A 22,575-nucleotide genomic window follows, 5' to 3' on the forward strand; every position below is an offset into this window, starting at 1 on the left:
GTTTGTGAAAATTAAAAATTATATTGCATATAACGCCATCTCTGAAAACTGTCCGTAACTCATTTCGAACGTATATAGTGAGTATCTACGCAACGCTCCTTTTCAGTTCACGTTCGAGCTCCGTAGCTTACTCGTGTTAGTTAATGCAATTCTTAATAGATGGCGTTACTGTTAAAATTTTTCTTAAATATTTTGTGTCGTTTGTTTATGTATATATTATTTTGTTTTTATTATATACTACGATTTTTAATATACTTTTTCTCGTTTATATAGTACTACAGAATTTCGATGTTTCGTTCGTACTAGATTATTAACTTATTTTTTTCTTTTGTTACAGGTAGCCCTCGACAATCGAACGAATAATTCCTCCAAAAATTAGTCAAGAACAAGTTCCTAGTAGTATAATTTAGCTTAAAAATGTATAATTCCAATGAATTCTTGCATAGTGCCGGCGTCAGCCGTCACATGCAAGCAACAGGGGAAACGCCGTCGCAAAAAACTAGCATGAAGCGTCGATCATGCGAAGTACCCTTAGGAGACATTTCGGCCAACAATTTTAAAGTTTCTATGAACGATTTGAGCAGTGACGTCACGAATTACGACTGCCGATCATTGCGTTCGGTAAAATCCGAAGATACCCGATCAGTTCGAAGTTACCGGCCGATTGATAGTAGGAGTTATAAGAATTTTCGGTCTTCATTGGCTGATATTTCTGGGTATTCGTTATCAAGGCCTCCTAGTTATGACCAGTTGTCGAGAAGGTCTTTGGTGGAAGGGCCTGAAACCCAAGGAATCACGTCCAGTATCGAAGGTGTGCTGTGGTCCGATGAAGAGGAGACGGAGTACTTCTATCAAGAAAATATTACAGCAGCTTGGAATCAAGGTAAGATATGGTTTTCCATATGTTATACAATATTTACCGACATTTTATTAAGTCTGTTACTTCTAAATATATTATTATAAAGTGTAGGATTGACATATAAATTGTTTGGTTCCTGGGGGGCTATCACGGGTTTGTTGACCATATTTGAAAGCCACTATGCTGTACATTGTTTTCTCCCTTAGATCATAGTGATTAACACGTTAAGTCAAAGTAGCAATGTACTTAGTAGTGGCCATTAATTTGAAGTATTTATGACATTCATATCTCAGGCTTCTAAATAGTCTCATAAATTAATACTTATTTTGTCTCTATCTTACGTAATGTCATACAAGTTAGAAATTTCATTTTAAAGACACCTACTTCCTACAACCCGAACTCGGAAGCTTCAGTTCCCCATCACTCCTAAATCAAACCATAAGGAAACAGTCCCTATAAATAACGGCACGAAAGTTCATAGCAAGTTCATTGAACCACATCGATGATCAATGACCTATATTAACGTAATTACCTCCCGTGAAACGTAATGTGATTGATATCATTTGAAATGTATGATGGTGATATAGCAGAAGGTTTATGGTGCAGAATTATGCAAGTTTTCATATGAATAGTTAGGGTCTTCCGCTTTTAGCAACTTAAGCTATAGAAAAAATGGTACAGTTTAGGTGCTGAAATAGTTGGTGCTTCCAGAGAAATACTGGGAATAGTTAATAGATGGAGAATCTAATGGCTCATTAATAGTAGCATACCATAGCACTAGACTAAAAATTTTGAATTTTGCCTACCTTTGTCATTGATAACGATGGAGACTTCCCAGATAGACTTTGTTCCCAAATTTATAGGGGACGAACGCAAGCGCATCCGCGCATGTCAGCTAGTACTTATTAAAAATGATTCGTCGAAGCGTTAAATCCAACAACTTCCTTGAAAATGACTAAGTAACATTATCGGAATACTACTTTTTTTGTATAATCATCAATAAGCGAAGATGATTTTTGTATTCCGGTTCTGTAATATTCGGTGACCACAATAATACAAGGCACGTATTTACAAAATGAGCGATATCCTTTTTGAAAACCACTTTTGTACAATTATTTCTTTTTTTGAAATGACCAGAGTACTTATTCGAAAGTGGAAGAAAGTAAAAGGAGCTGTCAATTTGGAATTTAACAGAAAATATTATTTTTAATCTTTTAACATAACTCCTGTTATGTCATTGTATACCTGAAAGTGAATGTAGAGAGGTATAATATATATTTCGTCCTCCATAATACGCGGTGTTTAACAATAACCTTAATATTAATTGAGTGTTTATTCCACTAGTCCCGTTAAGTTGTCCCGACTTTGACGAGAGCAGTCAATGGGACTAGTGGGAATGGCCCTTCCGTCAGTCCTATCAGGCCCATGATTCTTCCGCAACGGGACAACTGGCTCTAAAACAGTGTCACTAGTCCCGACTATGGTTACACATGATAGTTACACAGGGCAACATGAAAAGTCCCGAATTATCCCGAGGTACTCCAACACACTTCTGCGTAGACGTCTGGGGATAAAAGGCGTGTCAGTATTATACAAAAAAAATCTACTAGCCTTGCGCTTTTGTAACCAGAAGAGCCAAACTGTAAGCCAGTTGCCGAATAGGACGTCTGCGTCGTCAAAATTTCCCATGTCGACTCAAATTTTTGTCAATTATTTTACAAGCCAGTATTTTGAACGTTTTTGTCAAATTATGCTTACGAAACAGCTGTTTCAACGCCAGTTTTTTGTATTTCGCGTGAAGAATTACACTCCGATTTTCGGTAAAGAAAGTGGTTGTAATTAGGGACAATTTGTCTTCGAAGTGATGGAACAGCAGGTTTGAGTCTTGTAAATATGCAAATACAAAAAACAGAGCAAAAATACTCTGTACAAACTCCGAGTTGGAAACTGCGGTCTGAATGACATCCTCATTTTGCTGTTTCACAAGTTAATCTCAAATAATAGAAACTGAAGGATCGAACATAATTCGCACCTTCAGAGAAAGAATGTCATTATATTGTACTGACGTCCAGTCACTTATGACTTTATTTTACTAAGGGATCTGATCGGAATCTGTAAGGAAAACAATTAAAGAGTAACTGAATACAGGAGCCCAATAGCACTCCGACCGTTTCGGGAATCAAATCCATGTCTCCGGAAGATAAGCAGTAAAATTCCCCCTCTTTCGCAGAAACCAATCAATTATAACTTACAAGCTTTCTGCATGTACTTACATAATATGTAATGCAATTCATCAATGAAGGAAATTTCAAATTGGACAAAAATGAAAATCACAGAATAAAAATAACTAATACATTTTAGCAATCTTCCAAAAGATTTTCTCTAAACTTCTCAAACTATTTCACCTCAAACCAGTTCACAACCTAGAGAGTACCGATTGTACGGAACATATAAAGGCCTATAAACATGGGCTTCCTGTGATCTTATCTTGATCGATGAGTGAGCAAGAGACCACTAATTGAGTACCGTAATGAGACTACTGTGCTGATTCAACTTTCATGTTTTGATGTTGTAGATATGGACCTTTATGTTTATTTTTCGGGAGTAGTCTTAAAATAATTATGGTGTAAAAGATAATAAGACTCTATTCTAAGATAATGTATAAGGCTACTTGCTACTGTTGACATGTCCATTCAAAGACTGAGCCAGGCTTCTGTTTGGTTTTATTTGAACAAAATTTTTCAAGACATAATTAAAATATGGAATCTACACATAGACTTACATCACAAACACACCCTAGCCTAGCCGTAGGACAAAATGGGTAAAAAAGTCAAGTATTTAATCTCATTTGAGATAAACAATACACCTTTACAACAAACCACGAAATACCAATAATACTACAACTTAAACAGCAACAAACATCGAAATGCAACTAAGTACTTTATAAATCTTATACAAAATTCAGTAACCAATCCCAAATCAACACCGTATAGAGTTTCGTTCACATAAAAAGAGAACTAATATGACAGCTAATACCATAAACTGTTCCCAACTAAGGGTGGTCGTAATAAATATACAGCAAAAACTGGGTTCGTAAGTAATTGTGAACTAAAAACTAGAATATGGAATTAACTGCAAGTATAACAAGTTAAATGTGCAGTAATCTTGTTGAACGTAGAAAAAGTAATAAAATGGGTGGGTACTATTGGTTCTCGTTTCAAGTGAGAAATTAGTTTCTGTGTGCCAGTGCAGTTTATCAATTTTTTAAGTAAAATATTAGAGTGTTTAAGTTGGTGATCGTGATATGTATTTGGATGTCACTATCAGCTCTTTTCTTATTTTATGAGTTTTAGATATGGCTTTCTCATTTTTGCGACTGTGCCTGAAGCTACATTTTCAAGATGGGAGGCAGACTAACCTCAAAATAGCAGTGACTTTTGTCGTTTTTATCGTTTAGTGAAGATATAATTTTTATTTTTGAATGTTAAAAGGATATTATATAAGGATTATATATAAGCGGAAGGATCTCCTTCTTTAAGCATCATATCTTGGATTACTTAATAACTGACACGGTATCAAAAACAAAAAGATTCCTCACCCTTACTCGACATTACCTCAATCTCTAATCGAGTTCTCTGATTCATCGAAAACCTATAGTACCTCTATAAGTCAACATAGAAACCTAATTGGCCCAAGAGAGTGTCGCGTCCTGACATATAAATCGTAATTAATGCCATCATTCCCAGTTAATTGTACCTTGTATTTGCCCACTTATGGGGAAAATTGTGGTGTTGAACTGTTGGTAAAAAGTTAAAGTTGTGGTCGAGAAAATTGTTGAAAAACTATCACAGATTTCTATTTGGTTTGTGGGTTAAAGTAACATTTAAATAAACATGTTGTTTATTAATTTCGCTTAAACATTTCGCACCGTTTTCACGCTTGACGGACTTGTAAAATTAGTGATGCGATCTGCGAAAATATATACACGTATTATTTAGTACGTACTTTCCTTGCTGAATTCACATATGTATACAATTTCTTTTTATTCATATCAATAAAATGGAAACACTGACTGTACTATAAATAAATACCACTCATCTTGGGAGTCAGATTTTTTTTTTTAGATGAAAGAAGTAGCAGTAGTAATAGTAGTAGTAATCCATTAAAGTTGCGTTAGGAAACTTTAATATTATTATAAGCCCCTTAATTTGCAAATAGGATAAATACAGTTCTCAAGGTAAACCTCTAAAACTGTATTAAATACGTCCAGATAAGTTAACCCATACTAATCTAAAGGTATTAAAATACGCAAACAAAATAATAAATTAACCAATATTTTTCACCAGACATGTTAAATTACAATTCAGATTTAAACCGACAGCTTACGCCACGAGTCATTTCGGATTCCATTTAAAGTGTTAATTAAAACCAAAGATATTATTCACTGTATAATAAACTAGCTCACCCGACTGGCTTCACTCGCGTATGAAGCTTCATTCCCCATTTAAACCACTAAGGGGCTGGTTTCAAACATTAACAGTAGTCTAAAAAGCTTAGAAACGCAATTATCTACAGACGGCACTACTGAGTATCGAGAGTTGCATTTCAAAGTGTTCCAAAATTAGTTCCTATGACATCTGCCAGAGGCGCTGATTTTTACAAGAAATTCGCTAATTCAAAGTAGCTAGTCGATTATTAGTAGTCTGTTCAGCAGTTTGGCCCTAAAAGCGTAACAAATGGACAGACTTGCGAATTTATAATATTATTAAAGGTAACGTTTTGCAATAGACTTGTTTTAATAAACAAACAGTAATCTTATATTGAATTTCCAAAATAAGGAAACATGATTGGGGGACAAAATGTTGAGATAAGGTAGTTGGGTAAGGCATGATATATTTTGAGTCGCTTTTGGCTTTTTGGAATCAGATCCCACGCATGTGCGTAATTAAAAGCATTGGGCATTTTTAAAGGGCCTTTCGTTTTTTACAGACCTGAGGTGATAAACGAATAATCCATTATAACTTTCCTATAGCTGGCTTAACATTTGCTCCTGAAATTAAAAGGGTCAGATTTTGCTTAAAGCTGGGTCAGCTTTAAACCATGAAACATGGGTAGCCAGGTTTATGTAATTTTCATTCTTGAACATGTGTTCGAAAATTCTGTCTGATTATCTCGCGATATTCTTTACACAATATACCTAGTTTCAAAAAGTAATTCGTTTTTTTGTTCGTCTTTTCGACCATTTCTGATGAAGGCAAATCCACTTAAAATCTCTCTAAACGAATAGCCCTATATAAGATCCTGTCTTAATCAATAATTACGTGGTAAATATTTCCACTTAAACTTCACTTACCTACTAATTAGTCGTACATTCAGCTACACGGTCTAATCAAATCAATTCCAGTAGAAACTACACACGGCTTCATATCCACTATGTATGCAAATAAGGAGAAAAGACGCTGATAACACAGATTACCTTTGATAAAGTACACTGGTAGTACTGACCTAATTTTGAAGACTAACGCTCTGTTTATAACAGGGTAGTAACTTTGACACTTAAGCTCGACCCAGAAGGATTATTTGCATGAGAATTAGTTCATGTGTATTGATTATCCTTCATTGTTCGCTGGATTATATGTGGGACTTTCTTGTTTGCATTTTTATTTAATATTTCATGCCAATATTTCACAAAACAATATAACTAGAATAGGATTAAAATGTATAGGTAGCAGGTGTTGTATTATACTAAAAGTTATAGGTAGTATAGCAGTACCACAATAATGAACTAGTATTAACTGAAGAGTTGCTCTTTGACAGTCGTTACCTACAGAAGCTTGAAAATCCGTCAACCAGTCTTACCGAAAGGTATCGTGTTATAACCCAGGTAGTTGGGGTGTGGAGGTTCGATAGGCAGACGTTCCATGTACAATATTTGTAGCTGCATCCGATGAGACTGGAAGTCGACTCCAATATAGTTTGGAAGAAAGGCTAGGCTGATTTTTAGCTGAAGAGTTTATCAGGATTGTCGGTTTTACTACCAACAATACTAGTTTAAATATAAAATATATGTCTGGGCCGTTTTCTACTAAACATGCCACATGTCAGTAAATATGAAAGGAGCTTTATCTTGATGCTTGTCTGATTTAGATGAGGGGAAACCTTGACTGTGTTGAGTGTGACTCATAAGCGGTAAGTAGGGTAGGATCCAGTTTTGCTAGGCACTTTGTAAGTTCATAGAGGTGATGTTTATTTACCTAGATTGACGGAGAAAATGTGAAGGTATTTATAGTAGAAGTATTTCTGATGATTTCCTCTGTGACGCTGTTGGTAGTGTTTGCTGTTCAAGAGGACTCGGGTTTGATTCCCAGTCGGCGGAAGTGATACTAGGCTTTTCTAATTTTGAATATACCTAGTAATTAATAGTAATATAGTTGTTGAAATAAATTATAATACTTTTAATAGTAGTTTGGTTACCATGCCCGGTATATGGCAATATACTCGCCCTCTATTCATTAAGTAACAGGGCAAATATTGGAACGTTTTCAGAGACCTTCGGATTTAACAGGTGTGATGTTATTTTGTTGTCGTATTAAGGACATTATAGAAATAGAAGTAAGCAAAGTTTATCACTTTTCCTTACCAAGCCGCTAGCCGTTAGCCGAATAACCAAACCATAGATTATTCCCTAAACTGATGTTTTAAGCCTAGGCTTCGCAGTAATATGAACGCTTAGAAAACTGACATACTTACTTTGCGCTATTTTCATGCTTAATTGTAAATTAAACGCATATTTGCATAATATTACAATTAGATTTATGTCACTCGTCGTTTGTAACCAATAGTAATAACAAATGAGAAAGGAAAATACATAATAATCTAAACTTTTCTCAATAAATAAACATAAAATAGCATATAAAATGTGCTTTATACATATTATGTATAACATGTTTTGTTAGTGTAAGTTGATAATATACTAGTTACTAGCATAAATAGATATCCAACTATTATATACTTACCCTCTTATTCATAAACACACTGTAAACCAATTTTAGTTAAAAAACTACTGAAATATGTTTTCTCTTTTTATTTTGCTAAGAAGTGAAAGAAACAAAACACTTTATAAACCTTTCATAACTTCATATTTTTTTTATGAAAAAGAGGGTTAATTTTTATTAAACAACTAAGTAGAGTAACACAAAATACGAGTCTACAGTTACCGTCCTCAACAACTAGATGGCGCTAACTGCCCACTAACCTCAAACTGATAACGAACATCGTACTTTCCTGTCCACTTTCAAGTTGCACTATAAATAATAACATTCACACGGTGAGCCTATTTAAATAAATACATATCAACTTTCGCGACTCTACACTGTACAGGTTTAGGGATGGGAAACAAGGTTTAGTACGATTGGAGAAGTGTGGAGTAATTGTTATTGTGACTTATTGCATCAAAAACGTAGTTATTGAATGATATTATTTGATACTATTGAACTGTTACAAGTAGTACATTAATACATATTATTATATAAATGACACCGGTTTCCCACCGAGGTTAGTAGAGACTAAAAAAAAATTTTAAACAGAACAAATACGTCAATTGTTTCCATATTTCAATATTCTTTTTACTTACTTTTTTACTTTTACTACTTCTACTTTTTTGATTACTTTTAATTAATTTCGAAATGAAATAAAAAGAACAAACGATAAAGTTTTCATATTTATCCCATATTCAACTATGATTTATTTCAATTTTCACATTTACTATCAATTGAACACAACTTAATATATATTATGTTAAATTGTAGAACCACATAGATTTTCTATAATAGCTAGTTATTTAATTCTAATAATAGTGTTAAATACATTTTACTAGACATAAACTATGGTTCACTTTTAAAACGGACCGGAGTTTTAATTAACGTACATTTTCTCTTCAAGTTGTTCGCTTTTACAGCGTTTCCTTTCAATCAGGTTAAACGTTTTAAATGTATTTTAAAACATTGGCATATAAACCGAAGAAACAAATACAATGATTGTTCAGAGATAAAAGACACGTTTAGTTAAATTTAAATATGTGTAATTTCCAATTATATTCTGGCAATAGGTATATAGGCTGGTCCTCAGTTACATGGAACTAATCTATCAATAGATATTGGCGAAATGCGGCTGTATTTCATACAATCTCTGACTACACCATGGGGTATAATAGGCGTTAATATGTATATCTAATTTACAATAGAACTTTCTATAATTTTTTACTTTCATACAAATAACACTAAAGTTAAAGAGTGCATTTTAGTATTTTCTTGACACTTAAACTCCTAAACCGATTTACGGGGCAAATTATGTCCCGGAAAAGCATAAATAGAATGAAAAAAATGCATTGCGGACAGAGCCGTTGGCGTATGTAAGAGTTGAATAAAGAGCCATTGAATTAAAATTAAGTCACGTATCACCTTTTTGTCAATTTCCTTTGCAAATTAGATGGATTTATTCCGGTATTTAAATCCAGACTAACTCCACAAGAAATGTCAAGTAAAACCTGAGATCCAGGATTCAAAAGAAAAAGTATTTAATTAGAAATCTCCCTACATAAGGCTTTCTACCATATCGAGAGTCCATTTGCATACGATGCATTACCGATCAAATCGATTCTCATTATCGAGCACAGCAATCGATATACCCATATTGGTACAACACTAGTGGGAACTTAGAAGAATGTAGCCACGTCCCTAGCTCTCACATGCAACTCGTTTGATATTAGAAACAGTTATGTAGACATCTTAGTATTTATTAGTAAGAGTTATTTGTAATTACTGGTAAGTAAGTATAAGGCTTGCTACACACATAATCGGTTCGGCATTATCTTCCTAGACGAACGGCAAAACCGAATATGTGTAGATGGATGCTCGGGAAAAATGCCGCTCGATATCGCCGCGCTGAGTGTTTAAACCAAATTGTGACAGTTGGACTTGAAGGAACCGATCAGCACAAGCTAAACAAGTGCAGTAATTGCTTCAAGTCGGTTTTTTCGTTCGATAAATACCGCCAAACCGAACATATGTATGTGTATAGCAAACTTTACCAGCACGTATTAAAGGAATGAAGTTTAAATGATTCAGTTTTCTAAAGTGCTCGATGGAAAGTATCCAGAGGTTGATTCAGTAGATAAGAACTCAATTAATTATTTGTATTAATTTCTCAATAACATATAATTTTCAGTATCAAATGAGAGGAGCTCGTGGCTTAGTTTACAACAGCCGCACGGATCGATCTCTGAGGTTAAGCTACGCTTGCCGAGGTTGTTCCGTGGATGGGTGACCATCTTATACATATCGAGTTCCTCCGTGTTTCGGAAGGCACGTTAAATTGTGGGTCCCGGCTGTCATTTTCGAAGATCTTTGACAGTCGTTAACAGTAGTCAGAAGCTTGAAAGTCTGACAACCGGTCTTACCGAAGGGTATCGTGTTAATACCCAAGTAATTGGGTTGTGGAGGTCAGATAGGCAGTCGCTCCATGTAAAACACTGGTATCCAGCTGCATCCGGTGAGACTGGAAGCCGACTCCAACATGGTTTGGAACAAAGGCTAAGCGAATATATATCAAATGAGAGAAATTCTGGATGTGTAGATTATAGTGATTAACACGTTATGTCAAAGTAGCAATGTACTGAATAGTTGGCACACTAACTGGGATACGTGGGATACTGAAATATTAAATTGAATAATAACAAATATTATTTAAAAACAGTTACTCTTGATAATATCGGCCTATAACGTGTCCGTTTACTCTCCAAAAACGAAAAAAGGTATAAAATAAACACAATTATCATGGCAGAAGTTTAATCAAGTAACTCGCATTGCTTTCACTTGTGATTCGTGAATCAATTACTGTTTAATTTTAGAGCTAATTATACTTTGATTAAACGAAACATTAAAGGAAGAGTTATTTTTGGCTTCGGTGTAATGTGTTGTGGGTAATTAGTTGGTGTAAAACAGGTATTCTGTTTACAAGAATAGCAGTATTTAATTGCAAGAGAGGTAGATATGAAATTTTAATATTTCTATACTTTTGAAGATCCACCGTGCCTAAGATTACATTAGGAATAAAAGATATAGCGTGAAAATAGAAAAACAAAGTTGAGCTTAGCCTTTCTTTGTCCACAACCCAGACCTACAGAGAGTTGAGGACTTTGGATCATTCAAACAAAGACTTTTTACGCATATAATGTTTACTTATACTACTACCTCTACTACCATACTATTATTATATGATATGTGATATACCACAAAATACATTATTTTAAGTATTTAATTAAGGGTACATTTTTAGTATTTCATCAACTATATAGAGATTCTCTAACCAAATCATTTCTATTTTCCCTCCAATAAAACGTATAAAAGCCGCGCCTCCGTACATTTATTGGATGTTTGCACTTACAACGTGTAGCAACATCTACGGCCAATAAACAGACGTACAGACAATATGTTCGTCAATTACTGTGCCAAGCGATGAATTGTATGGGTGTGGAAATATTCAGCTGATAGAATTGAAATTTAGGTTGTTAGGCAATTTGATTTCAGATGAGTGTTGGCTTGGAAACAAGCGCCGTTTTGTCTGGTACGAGCTCTTATATCTGAGCGTGTATAAAAATAGGCAACGTATAGTACGATTTATAGAATGGAGGATCTAAAAGGCAAATTGTTGTGTCAGAATTATAATAAATAGTTATAAGCCATAATTTTGGTCTGGACTAAAGACATGACTTCAGTAGATACTATGCTAAGAATGTGCACTTTTTTAAACATCTTCATATTATGATCGCGCTTAAACATACTAACTCAAAGATATTAGAGATCTCTGCAACTCTACACAAATTATTTGCTTTTTACACATAATCCATAATACTAGGCTCTCCATAAGGACTTTTTTGAAGAACATCATTAATTGCCGTCATCAATTTCCAATCATCCGTCTATGCTATTTTTTAAAGAATTATCAAACAAACCAATACAAAACAAAATTCCTTTACCCACTTGTGCTACATGATCCTATGGTGAAATAAGAGGCTAGTCCAATAAGAAAGTGGCACAATGAGGCAACAGTCTACCTGTGTTTGAGCGAATTTAACACGTGTATCAACATGGAATCAAACGGGAGTTCCATATATAGATGGTACCTCGGGCCTTTATTGTAGGGTGGCTATGAATTAAAAAATTGTAGGACATTTTAGTATAAGTTGTTGAGTGAAGTTAAAATGGTAGAGACAATACGTAATGCTGTTTGCGTTAAACATATTATGAACTTTTAAAAGAATTCAAATTTCTTGGATTTGAAATTACAGCTCGTATAAGTATTTTGATTTCTTTCAATTTGTAACCAATGAAATGTATTTTTACTGTCAGGAAAAAAACAGAATGTATTGTTTCTTAAAAACTACCATGAAAGCCTTTTTTTTTGTAAAAAAAAATGGAATCAGAACAAGATAACCCAGACACTTTTCTTTCCCTAGAAAATTACTAAAATTACTGGACTAAAAGCCGACAGTTAATTAATAGCGTTTCATTTATCTAAAAGTACTAAAAACTGGCCTTTCGAACTAAAATTCAGGATCCAGACAGTATCTCCAAAAAATTAAAATAGTCTAACAAGTCCTATCCCATATAAAGCTACAATTTCTTTTATCCCTACACATGGTCACCTCCCAGCTATCACAGTTATTGGAAAGGTAATGTTTGAAGCCAGATGCTCAGTATAACGGACGTAAATATTTACGCTTTTTCTTCAGCTTCCCTAATGAAATTATATTTAAAATAGTTTCATGTGCATTTTGTTCTGCCCTATAAAGTTTCATAGTTATATCTCGGAAAAATACCTGGTCTATATTTGTTTTTTTTTTTAGTTGAATTAAATGTTTCTGTGCGGTCTTAAGGAAGGAAGTCTTATCATAAAATATATTTTTATGTATGAAATAGAGGGTTGATCTACCGTACGGAGTTTCGAGTTTCGTATTTCAAGCTAGCTTTACCAGCTTTAATAAGTATTGAATAGCTTATCAGTTAGAATACTGTCAGGTCTTTTTATAGTATGCCGTCACTTTATCTACCGGTTAGGTAATCGAACCTAATTATTATTAAGCCATGTTAGTTACAATTTTTTTACTTGGTAACGATTATTTTATTTCTTTTCAGGTAAGCCTTACGAACTTTCGTGAATACACTATCGTGAACTAAACTTCATAGGACTCGAAGAACAAGGTAAATGAAATAAATAATAATTATGGCAGTACACTCTTATTGGTACAGTAGTAAGCACGATTCAAGTGAGTCACCAACATTAAATTGATATAAAATATGTGATCAAAACGGTGTTCTTGAACGTACAACCAATTCTATTGAAAGCAACCATCGACATAGTAATCTATTGAAACATTCAGGTCATACAAGCTTTTATAAAAAATCAGACATCTTTTTTACCTCTCACTAATCCATTAATATTAGTAATTAGTAATGACACATGCTTTCATACAACATGATCATTCATGTTCGCTGTCCAGTGTTAGTTGCAAAAAGTGATTTGATTAGGCGAAATTGAGTTGATTTAAAATAGTGTAACGTTTTGTTGGCATGCTTTTTATCTAGATTTACTTTCGCTAACAATTTGAAGAAACTTTTTGTTGTTTACAATCATACACGGGCACGGGTCTTCCAAAATGAATGACAGGTTAAGCCTTAGGTCAACCACGCTAGCTAAGTCGGAAACAATCTTTGAACCCCTGAAAAAACGACTTAATTTGTCTGATGCCTATGCTTAAATAATTTTTGTTGAAGTCTATAACTAAACTTGTCAGGACAGTATAGACGCTATTGTTTTATACTTTTTTCTTTCTTAAAAAAGACAACTTGCACGAAGAATTGCTCTTGTGCCGCGGGGACTTTTACAAACATACACACAACACACATAATGTACCCGTTAGAATATTAGTGGATCGCACCTTTTCCTAATAGTTCCATGTGAGAATCGAACCCACGACCTTCCAACGTAATGATAGCGTCGTGGCGACCTAAACCACTGGGCCACAGAGTCAGTCAACTTTGTCGTGTAGCAATGAAAAATGTAGAAAGATATTCCATCGCATTTTAAAAAAAGTAAAAAGATGAATTCAAGGGCACTTCTATGCCATTTTTCACAGCAACCGCAATAAAAATAAACTACGTATTCTTCGTTTATGGTGAGTGATTCATTCAAACAAATATCGCTACTGAGCCCATGTCTTGAGGTGCAACAACAATGGAACAGGTTGCCCTCCCTTTATAGCAAACAATTTACTTATTAGACGGGAGGAAAAATTGCGCCGGTAAAATGACGCTCACTGGCTTAGTTTCGAAGGTAAATTATAAGTTAGAGCCGAAGTTTAAATATTAAATTCAAAACTGAAAGTTTTTGTAAACGGTATGAGAAAAGAATGCATTTAAAAATATTATGATGTCAAATATCATTTTGCTATATTAGATTATTGGTCTAATCACGACATAACAGACTATTCTTTAAATGTATCCAAGCTTATAGTTAATACATCAAAGGATAATCTGAAAATATTCTAACTTAACAAAGAATTTTTAAATCAATATACTTATCGCTTTTCCACGAATAACAATTAAAACAACGTCTTAAAAACATAACAATAAAGACACCAAAGAAAATCTAACTATCCGATCTTTAAACCCACAAAGGCGTCCAATCAGATAGGCAACACTTTAAACAAATAAACTGCTCCAAATATTTGCTTCTACAGCAGCATTTTAGGGTTCCTCAAGCAAGTTTTTGCCTTCTCCCGATGACTCAGAGAGTCAATGCACGGAACCCAACCGCGAGCCTTTGATTCCACTTTTTTCATTTATAACCTTTTTGCAAAGCCGATGGATTCGATATTATTTACATTAATAAATTCTTCGCGGTCCATTTTTATCTGTGAATAGCGAAGTTATCGAAGTTTTTTGTAAAACGTTTTGTTCGATGTGGGTCAATTTTGATAACTGAAGTTGTTGGCTTTTTGTGTTAAGATGTTTATGGTATTCGTATTTTGTACTGGTTTTTAAGTTTACTTGTAGTTTATATCTGCAAACTTTGACTTAACTTTGCTATTACACTGCTATTACACTACATATATTACACGAGGAATAATGTGAAGTACATTTTTACTTTGATATTTGTTTGACATTTCGGCACAAGCACTTGTGCATAATTCTAGTAATTATAGCCCCTAAAAGGCCTTGGACTTCGGTGTCAAAGTAATTTTCCTATGTCAACTTTTATCTATAGTTGATATTAGAACTACAGTTTAAAAATTATACAAAGTTTTAGTTGATGTAATATTGTTTTCCCAAGTTACTTTAATTCAGAAGAGTCTGGACCTCAAACTTGTTTTTCCAAATCCTTAAATCGAAGCCTTGATTTTTTGTACTAAATTATTCCCTGTCCTTATCGCTTGGAAGAAACTGGTTTGTAATTTCAGGTCAAGTAAATGTGATTGCGCTTTAAGTCCAAATAAAACGATTAACTGGGACCCGTTTTGAAAGCACTAGTTGTATATGTAGTTATTCAGTATTGCTGTTTTTCAATTCTTGTTTACTAAATACTAGATTTTTATTTAATATCTTAAAGTTGTAGCCAAAAACGGGTCTATTTGTACACTTTTTTTTGGGTCTGCTATCTGTTCTATCAATTTTTCAATAAAAAAAATATTTTAAGTTTGCTAGAAGAGACTTTTGCCAAATGCAGGTTGAAGTGGTTAAAATTCTGGAACAACTCATAACCAATATAGGATTCAAGACAGAATATGTAGGTATATATATAAGTTATGGGTTAAGTTTTTAAATATAATTTTTAACAATAGGAAAACATCATTCAATAATAAGAATACTCTTAAAATCTATGCAAACAGGGTAGATGTATAAAATATGATCGTATATCTTAAACGGTTTCAAGGATTTCTGTAACTGTTTCTGATTTTGGCAAACGAATAGTTTGAAGCTTTAATCATGTCTTGTTACAGGAACTAGCTAAAATATTAGAATAACCTTAGTAATTTCAAATGCAGACATATACAAACCACTAATTGATTTGAATCTTAAAACAAATTGTAGTAATAACTCAAGAAATTATCTTTCCTCAGTTAAAGTGTAAAGATAAATACTCATAATAGAAAACTAACGGCAAACTTGTAATAGCAATATCCTTATATCAATCGCAAGTAGCGACAACGTTTTAATTACTGTTAATTAAATTTATTATTAGAAAGTTGGTGGGATTGAGACCCGTTGCTGCCTGCTTGTTTGCGTGGCATTCGTTATACTGGATTTCTTTAGAAAATTACATGAAATATGTAATTTAACTATGTTTGCATTGAAAAATAAACTTAATGTTTATCAATAAGTAAGTTGTCCAAACAAAATCATAAAAAATTATTGACTATACACATAACATTTAGCACATGTTTAAAGTCACCGGGAATGAGTGTATTAAGTATAGCCAAGGTCTTTGTTAACACAAACCACTGACAATAGCACAGAAAGATTTCGTAGTACCTACCAGAGATTAAATAATATTATAGTTTTGACAGCAATGATAGCAATTTTTAAACGCTTTTAAAAATTGCCATCATTGCAGTCAAAACTAAACGTTCCATCTTCATACATCCATTTTTAAAAAATCACAAGGAATTTAAAAATATACCTACATCATTCACTTTGCTTTAAGAGGTACCTTCTATGTTTGCATGTTCCTTACATTCTATAAAAGGTATAAGGAAGCGAATCGGAATGCCGAGCGTGGGTATATGGTACTCTATGACAATATCCTTATATAGTATCTACTTATAGTTTAAGCTATAACTTTTACTTTACGTGACATTGAAGAAGAAGTCCTAGATATCCGCGGTTAAAACAATGGATACCCTTTCAATCACTATTTATATCGAAAATTTTATTGTATACAAAGTTAAAAAAACATCATGTTCTAGCATATTCATAGTTTCCTATCTTTGATTTAGTATCTGACTATGCCGACTACCAATATTTTTGTCCTTTACAGTTTCGGGCATCATGAATGCCTAAATCACAAAAGGTAGTTAATTATTATAAGGCCCAACTATCAATACCTCAATATTTATAACAAACAAATAAACAAACAAATAAAACAAAACATAGTACTAAAAGTTATTGTAATGAAGCTTTTGTAATAAAGCATAAAGTTTTTGTTCAAACTATGTCTCTAAATATAGCGTACACGACTACACATGGCTACTTAAAATTATTCAGATTTGCTAGTATCTTTTCTCTTAACGAGTAGGTACTCTAATATCTGACAATTACATACAAACGTACAGTTCCGTCCAATCTCAATATAAACGTCACCTAGACTCTACTTATTAAGTTAATCTTAAGCTTTTACAACTTTCACGTCAGTATCAGCATTTACTAAGTACTTTTCTTAATATCACTTAACGGTAATCGGTCTAGTAATTTCTATTACATTTTATGTACTTGTTTGTATCTAAGGAGCCATTAAAATAAATAGTAACAGTAAGTTGTTTTTAAGACCTATATTATATACAGTAATGTTTGAGACCTAAATTCTGGTGTAAATATAAAGCAATAATTCTACTGGCTTGTTTCTGAAGCAAGATTTCCCTTTTTTATTAACTCTATGTCCACTACCTCTGCCTAATATTAATGAAAATTAAACTATTAAAGTCTTCATCTCATTTAAATCTGCGACTGGTCTAATAGTCCTATTGGATTGTCTTTTTCTATTTAATAAAGAAAGCAAACTAGGAAATAAAATATATTTCACACTTACCATTTTCTATCTTTACTAAAAAATAATGAACATAAAATTGTGATACTCAAGGCAATTTAGATATATCACCTGTAATATGTCTAGCTGACCTTTTCTTTTGACTTTTTTAGAATGATACCAAATAAAACGCAAGATTTGACTTAAAAACCCTATTTGGATTCAAAACACGACCTTGCCTCTCATTGGGATTGATCACATACATTTTTCAAACCCTTTCTGGGTTCAAATACCGACTATGAAATTTCAACTTAGTTTCATCTACTTATTTATCTAGGAAGTTATCTAGATCTGCAGTAATATTAAATTATGAAGATACATATAAGTACAAATTTACAATCTGTAATAGCAATAAATATAATTACAAAACGCCTGAAGACATGATTTAAAACATGATTAGACTCAAGGAAGTGATCAACAAAAATGATGTTAGTAAAATTACAAAGATCTGTATCAATGTTTTTGAGATACCTAGAGCACTAAACATCAACATGATAGATGAAATGAACGCCTCATTTAATGAACAAGTCAGAATGCTTATTCGTATTAGCATAATAAATGAAGATATTAAAAAATTAAGACTTTAGTAATGAGGTACAAGGCGTTGGACCTGTAATTAATAGACATGATATTTCTAGACATGTCTCTAATTTATATTTACAAAAAGATAGATCAATGTATCTCTAAAAGGAATATTATAAATATATCATCGTAATTAAGAAATTAGAATAGTCGTAAATCGTTTGATGGGTCATAAACTATCGCCATATCTCAAGCCTACGTAACAGCGGGACAAAATTCCCAACATAAACTGTTAGAATCAAACGAAGTCGATAAACTTCCAATAAATAATACAATAGATCGAAAACCGTCAGAATAGCAACAATGTTAATAATGAACTCGGACGAAATCGTTTACTTACAAGTTCGTCGCACAAATCCGACAAAAAACAACAAAGGGATCTTTTTGTTTAGGAAAAAAAATCTATGGGAAAGAAGCAAGGGCCCGGACGCCTAAAAATGTTAGGAGCGCGTCTCGACCAGTACGGGAGCGGAATTTTAAACAGGACTCCTTAAAGGGAACGTCGGGGATGCCTTAGGGTTTGATGAAAAACATCCAGACGATGAATCAGAAGTAAGTCTGGGCTTTGAAATCGCTCGGATTATTGTTTGTGTTATAAATAAAGATGTGTGTGGCGGTATTGAAGTTTATGCCGGGAATAGTCGTGCTATATTTTGATCCTTATTTCAGTATTCTGGACTTCAAACTGCAGTAAGTTCTGACTAATTTATAAATTAATAAACATTTCCAGTAATATAATATGACCCATAAAAACCTATGGACCGGTTTATAGCCTTATATATTTCTTGTCCCATACGTGTAGCTGAACTTTCTACGCAACAGGAATAAATTGAACACCAAACATTCAACACGATTAGTGTCATTTAAATAAATACTTGGACTTTATTACGATGCTACTTGGTTCAATGGTTATGTTAAAGTAAAAGGAGATATCAGTTGAATATTAAAATCGAATAGACTTCAGATTAATTACTAAACAGACAGGGTTAAATTAATTCCTGTCAGTATTTAAAAAGTAGCTGTTAAAGCACCTGCTAACAAGCTAATTAAAAACATATAAAATGTAACATAATATTAATTTTGATCTTGTTAACAAATTCCGTTCTCAATTCTACAAAGATTCAAATCTGTAATCTGCGCTCTACTTACTGTAGATTTTGCATCTCCAAAACTGGATCAATTTGTTGCATTGCAGTTTAAAAGTATGTTTTTAGTTTCCATACAATTTTAGTCGTTTATCGAATATTGCGAAAGTTCTGCTTGCATTAAGACATCATTATGTGAAAGAATCACCAAACCAAGATTCCCTTGAAAGACAACAATTTTAAGCACGCATAATTCAGGTAATTCGCGCCTTTTTACATTTTAAATCATGTCTACCTTTATAAATTGTTCAGGTTTTCCACCATAAATTTTATTACGCAGGATACACCCAACATCTGTATGAGAATGGTCCATTATGTAAATGATGTATAATGACAAGTGTTTGAGACTATTAAAGTTAATTTTGGATTTTACGATCGATTTTCGACCGATACAGTTCTTAACGTTGTCATTAATAAATTGAGTATTACTGATCTGGATTTTTTCGAAAAATAATTTTCACCGTCGTTTCAATTCAAGAATGTTGTAAGTCCACTTGAACAATGGTACACCTGTCAAAGAAAGTAGGGCGATATTAATAAGCACTTGCGGCATTTTTGAATGGGGAGTCTTGGTAGGTACATATCATTAACACATACATGTTACGTCTGATCCATTTTAATACGATTTTGAAATTCAATAGCAACATGAGATCCATAAAAACTGATACGAATCCACATACTCATTAATGTTGAGTCATAAAATGTACCGAGTAAGTCAATTAGTTCCAATAAAATAATCGTAAACTTATTTTAATGAATTCGTCCGAGTTAAAACAATCGTAAACAAAATAGGAAATAATTAAACATTGAATAATTACGACGACAATATTTACTTAACTATTATTGCTATCTTAATATCCAAAAATATTCTGGACATTAATTTGTCTGCCTTTTGAAATATTTTAGCACTACCTGTGGTGACAACAAGGTTCAAAATTGTACAACAATATTTGGCAAAAACGTATGTTTACCTGTGCCTGACTTTCACTGTCTGGGGATCAGTTTGTCATTCTTGAATCACTCACGATGATTAATGGTGTACAAAATTATATAGTGGTCGCCGCTGACGAAATTGGCCGGAGAATCATAGGGCTTTGGACCATAAAAATAAAAAGGAGAGCCGGTGTGGGAACATCCTTTAATACATTAAGAGTTTTGCCCCTTTTTTGGATCGATCGTGAGGAAGCACGCTCGATCTGATCAAAGTTTTATAACCCACTCACCGATTTTATGGTTTTAATTTCAATCAGGAAAGCTGATAACTTTTTGACTCTTGATACAGTTCGTGTGATAGAAATTTGAAACGGACTGCAGTTAAAATTACCATACAAAAACGTTGCATTGTTCATTTTTTAAGTAGAGGGTGGTATTATTATTCTAGTTTTAGCGCACGCGAACAAACCGCTCCTTCAATACAAAAGGGCCACAAATCGAAATCTATAAATTTTACAGGAGAGCCAAAACAAATTTTTGAAACTGTTTTTTTATAAGATTTCATATATTTATTTATTAAATATAAGATGTTAATATATCATTAGATGCGTATTTTTTAGCTCTATCTATCTACAAAATAAACTTTGTAATAGCTGTTACCTATTAAGAGAAAAAAGCATATAAGTCCCTTTTGCATTCAAAATTTGAACTAAAATTATGAAAAATATGTCAAAATTTAACACAGTTTTACAAATAAAAATGGTTAATTGTACTTTTTTGGTAAAAAAAACCGTATCAAAAGGTTTAATAATAATTAATAAGTAAAACCATAACTGAATGGACCAGGAAAACATTGTATTAAACAATCTAAATTATAAAATCTTAACTTTTTATTAAGTAAGTAAAATTATTGAGATCAACTTTCTGCGTAACTTTCATTATTTAGTAAAATTAAACATCAATCATCATCATCAATTAATGGGTAACGTGACGAGTAGATTGAGTGCAGCAGGAGTATTAAAGAAATAAGATAATAGAAAAGGTTTTTGAGTTTTATAAGCCTTTATATTTAGCATTCGTGGATTATTCCAAAGCTTTTGACAGCATTACTCATTCCGCCATAGAATCATCACTCCATCCAAGTCCTACTTAAAGATACTATGTAGAATCGAACCTTCATACATCAAACTCATCAAAGCAATAGACAACAATATCATTACAAATCCAAAGAAGCGTGAAACAGGGAGACCCGCTATCTCCCAAAAATTTACCAGCACCCTCGGAGAAATTTTCGGGAGCCTGGCGGTGTTATGGCAATCAAAAGCATAGTTGTAAGTGGTAAACAGTTAACAAATCTTTGTTTTGCAGACGACATAGTCCTCTTCTCTTTTTCGGCATCGGAACTCGAATCAATGCTCAAAGATCTGAGCACGGCAAGCCTTCAGATTGGACTAAGTAAGAACCGTACAAAAACCCAGGTTATGACCAACAACACAAAACGTAGGGTCGAGGTAGACGGGCATGTCATAGACTATGTCGACGAGTACACTTGCTAGGGCCAGATAACCTCTTTTAACAACCGACGGGACAAAGAGTTGGACAAACGTGTCACAAGTGCCTGAAAGAAATCCTGGTCCAGGAAAGAGCTAATGAAGGGTAACCTTCCACTGTCACTGAAGCGAAAGCTCGTCGACATGTTTATACCTACTACCCGTCCTTACCTACGCTGCCTAAACATGGTCCATTACGGAAAACCAGAAAGAGCCAGAGAGCGATTGAGCGTAGTATATTATGCGTCAAAAGAATAGATCACGTCCGAAATTCTATACTGCGCTCCCAAATTCGCATAGCCGATGTAGAGGAGAAGACCGCCTGGCTGAAATGGAACTGAGCCGGCCACATTAACCACATGCATTCGGAAAAGTGGGCCCGCATATCTACCAACTGGATGCCAGAGGATGGTCATAGCAGACGCGGGAGACTTAAATGGAGATGGCGGGATGACCTAGACGCATTCAAATAGGACTGGTCGGATCTTGCCCCTGAAAGAGGAGTTTGAAAGGAAAGGGTGCCTCTTGCCTTTGCCTGGATCAAAATGTATTATTTTGTTTTTAAAATTGTAACGAAAACTAAAATTATTATCATGCCAAACGGTCATATTTCTGGCCTTCCCATTCTAGCACGCTAAAAATGATT

The 22,575-nt window shown here is 33.6% G+C and overlaps 1 protein-coding gene across 1 annotated transcript in view; it reads left to right on the forward strand.

Annotated features, from left to right (window-relative positions):
• Window positions 1–372: 372 nt before the first annotated feature.
• rols (zinc-RING finger and ankyrin repeat domain-containing protein rolling pebbles) overlaps window positions 373–22,575 on the forward strand; it is a 206,831-nt gene continuing 184,628 nt past the window's right edge. Inside the window, exon 1 of the mRNA XM_076118934.1 lies at window positions 373–883. Within this exon, the coding sequence (XP_075975049.1) occupies window positions 418–883 (466 nt within the window). The 5' untranslated portion in view covers window positions 373–417. The remainder of the gene's footprint in view (window positions 884–22,575) is intronic.

Source organism: Anticarsia gemmatalis, chromosome 10 (assembly GCF_050436995.1).
Source record: "Anticarsia gemmatalis isolate Benzon Research Colony breed Stoneville strain chromosome 10, ilAntGemm2 primary, whole genome shotgun sequence".
Taxonomy (NCBI): Eukaryota; Metazoa; Arthropoda; class Insecta; order Lepidoptera; family Erebidae; genus Anticarsia; species Anticarsia gemmatalis.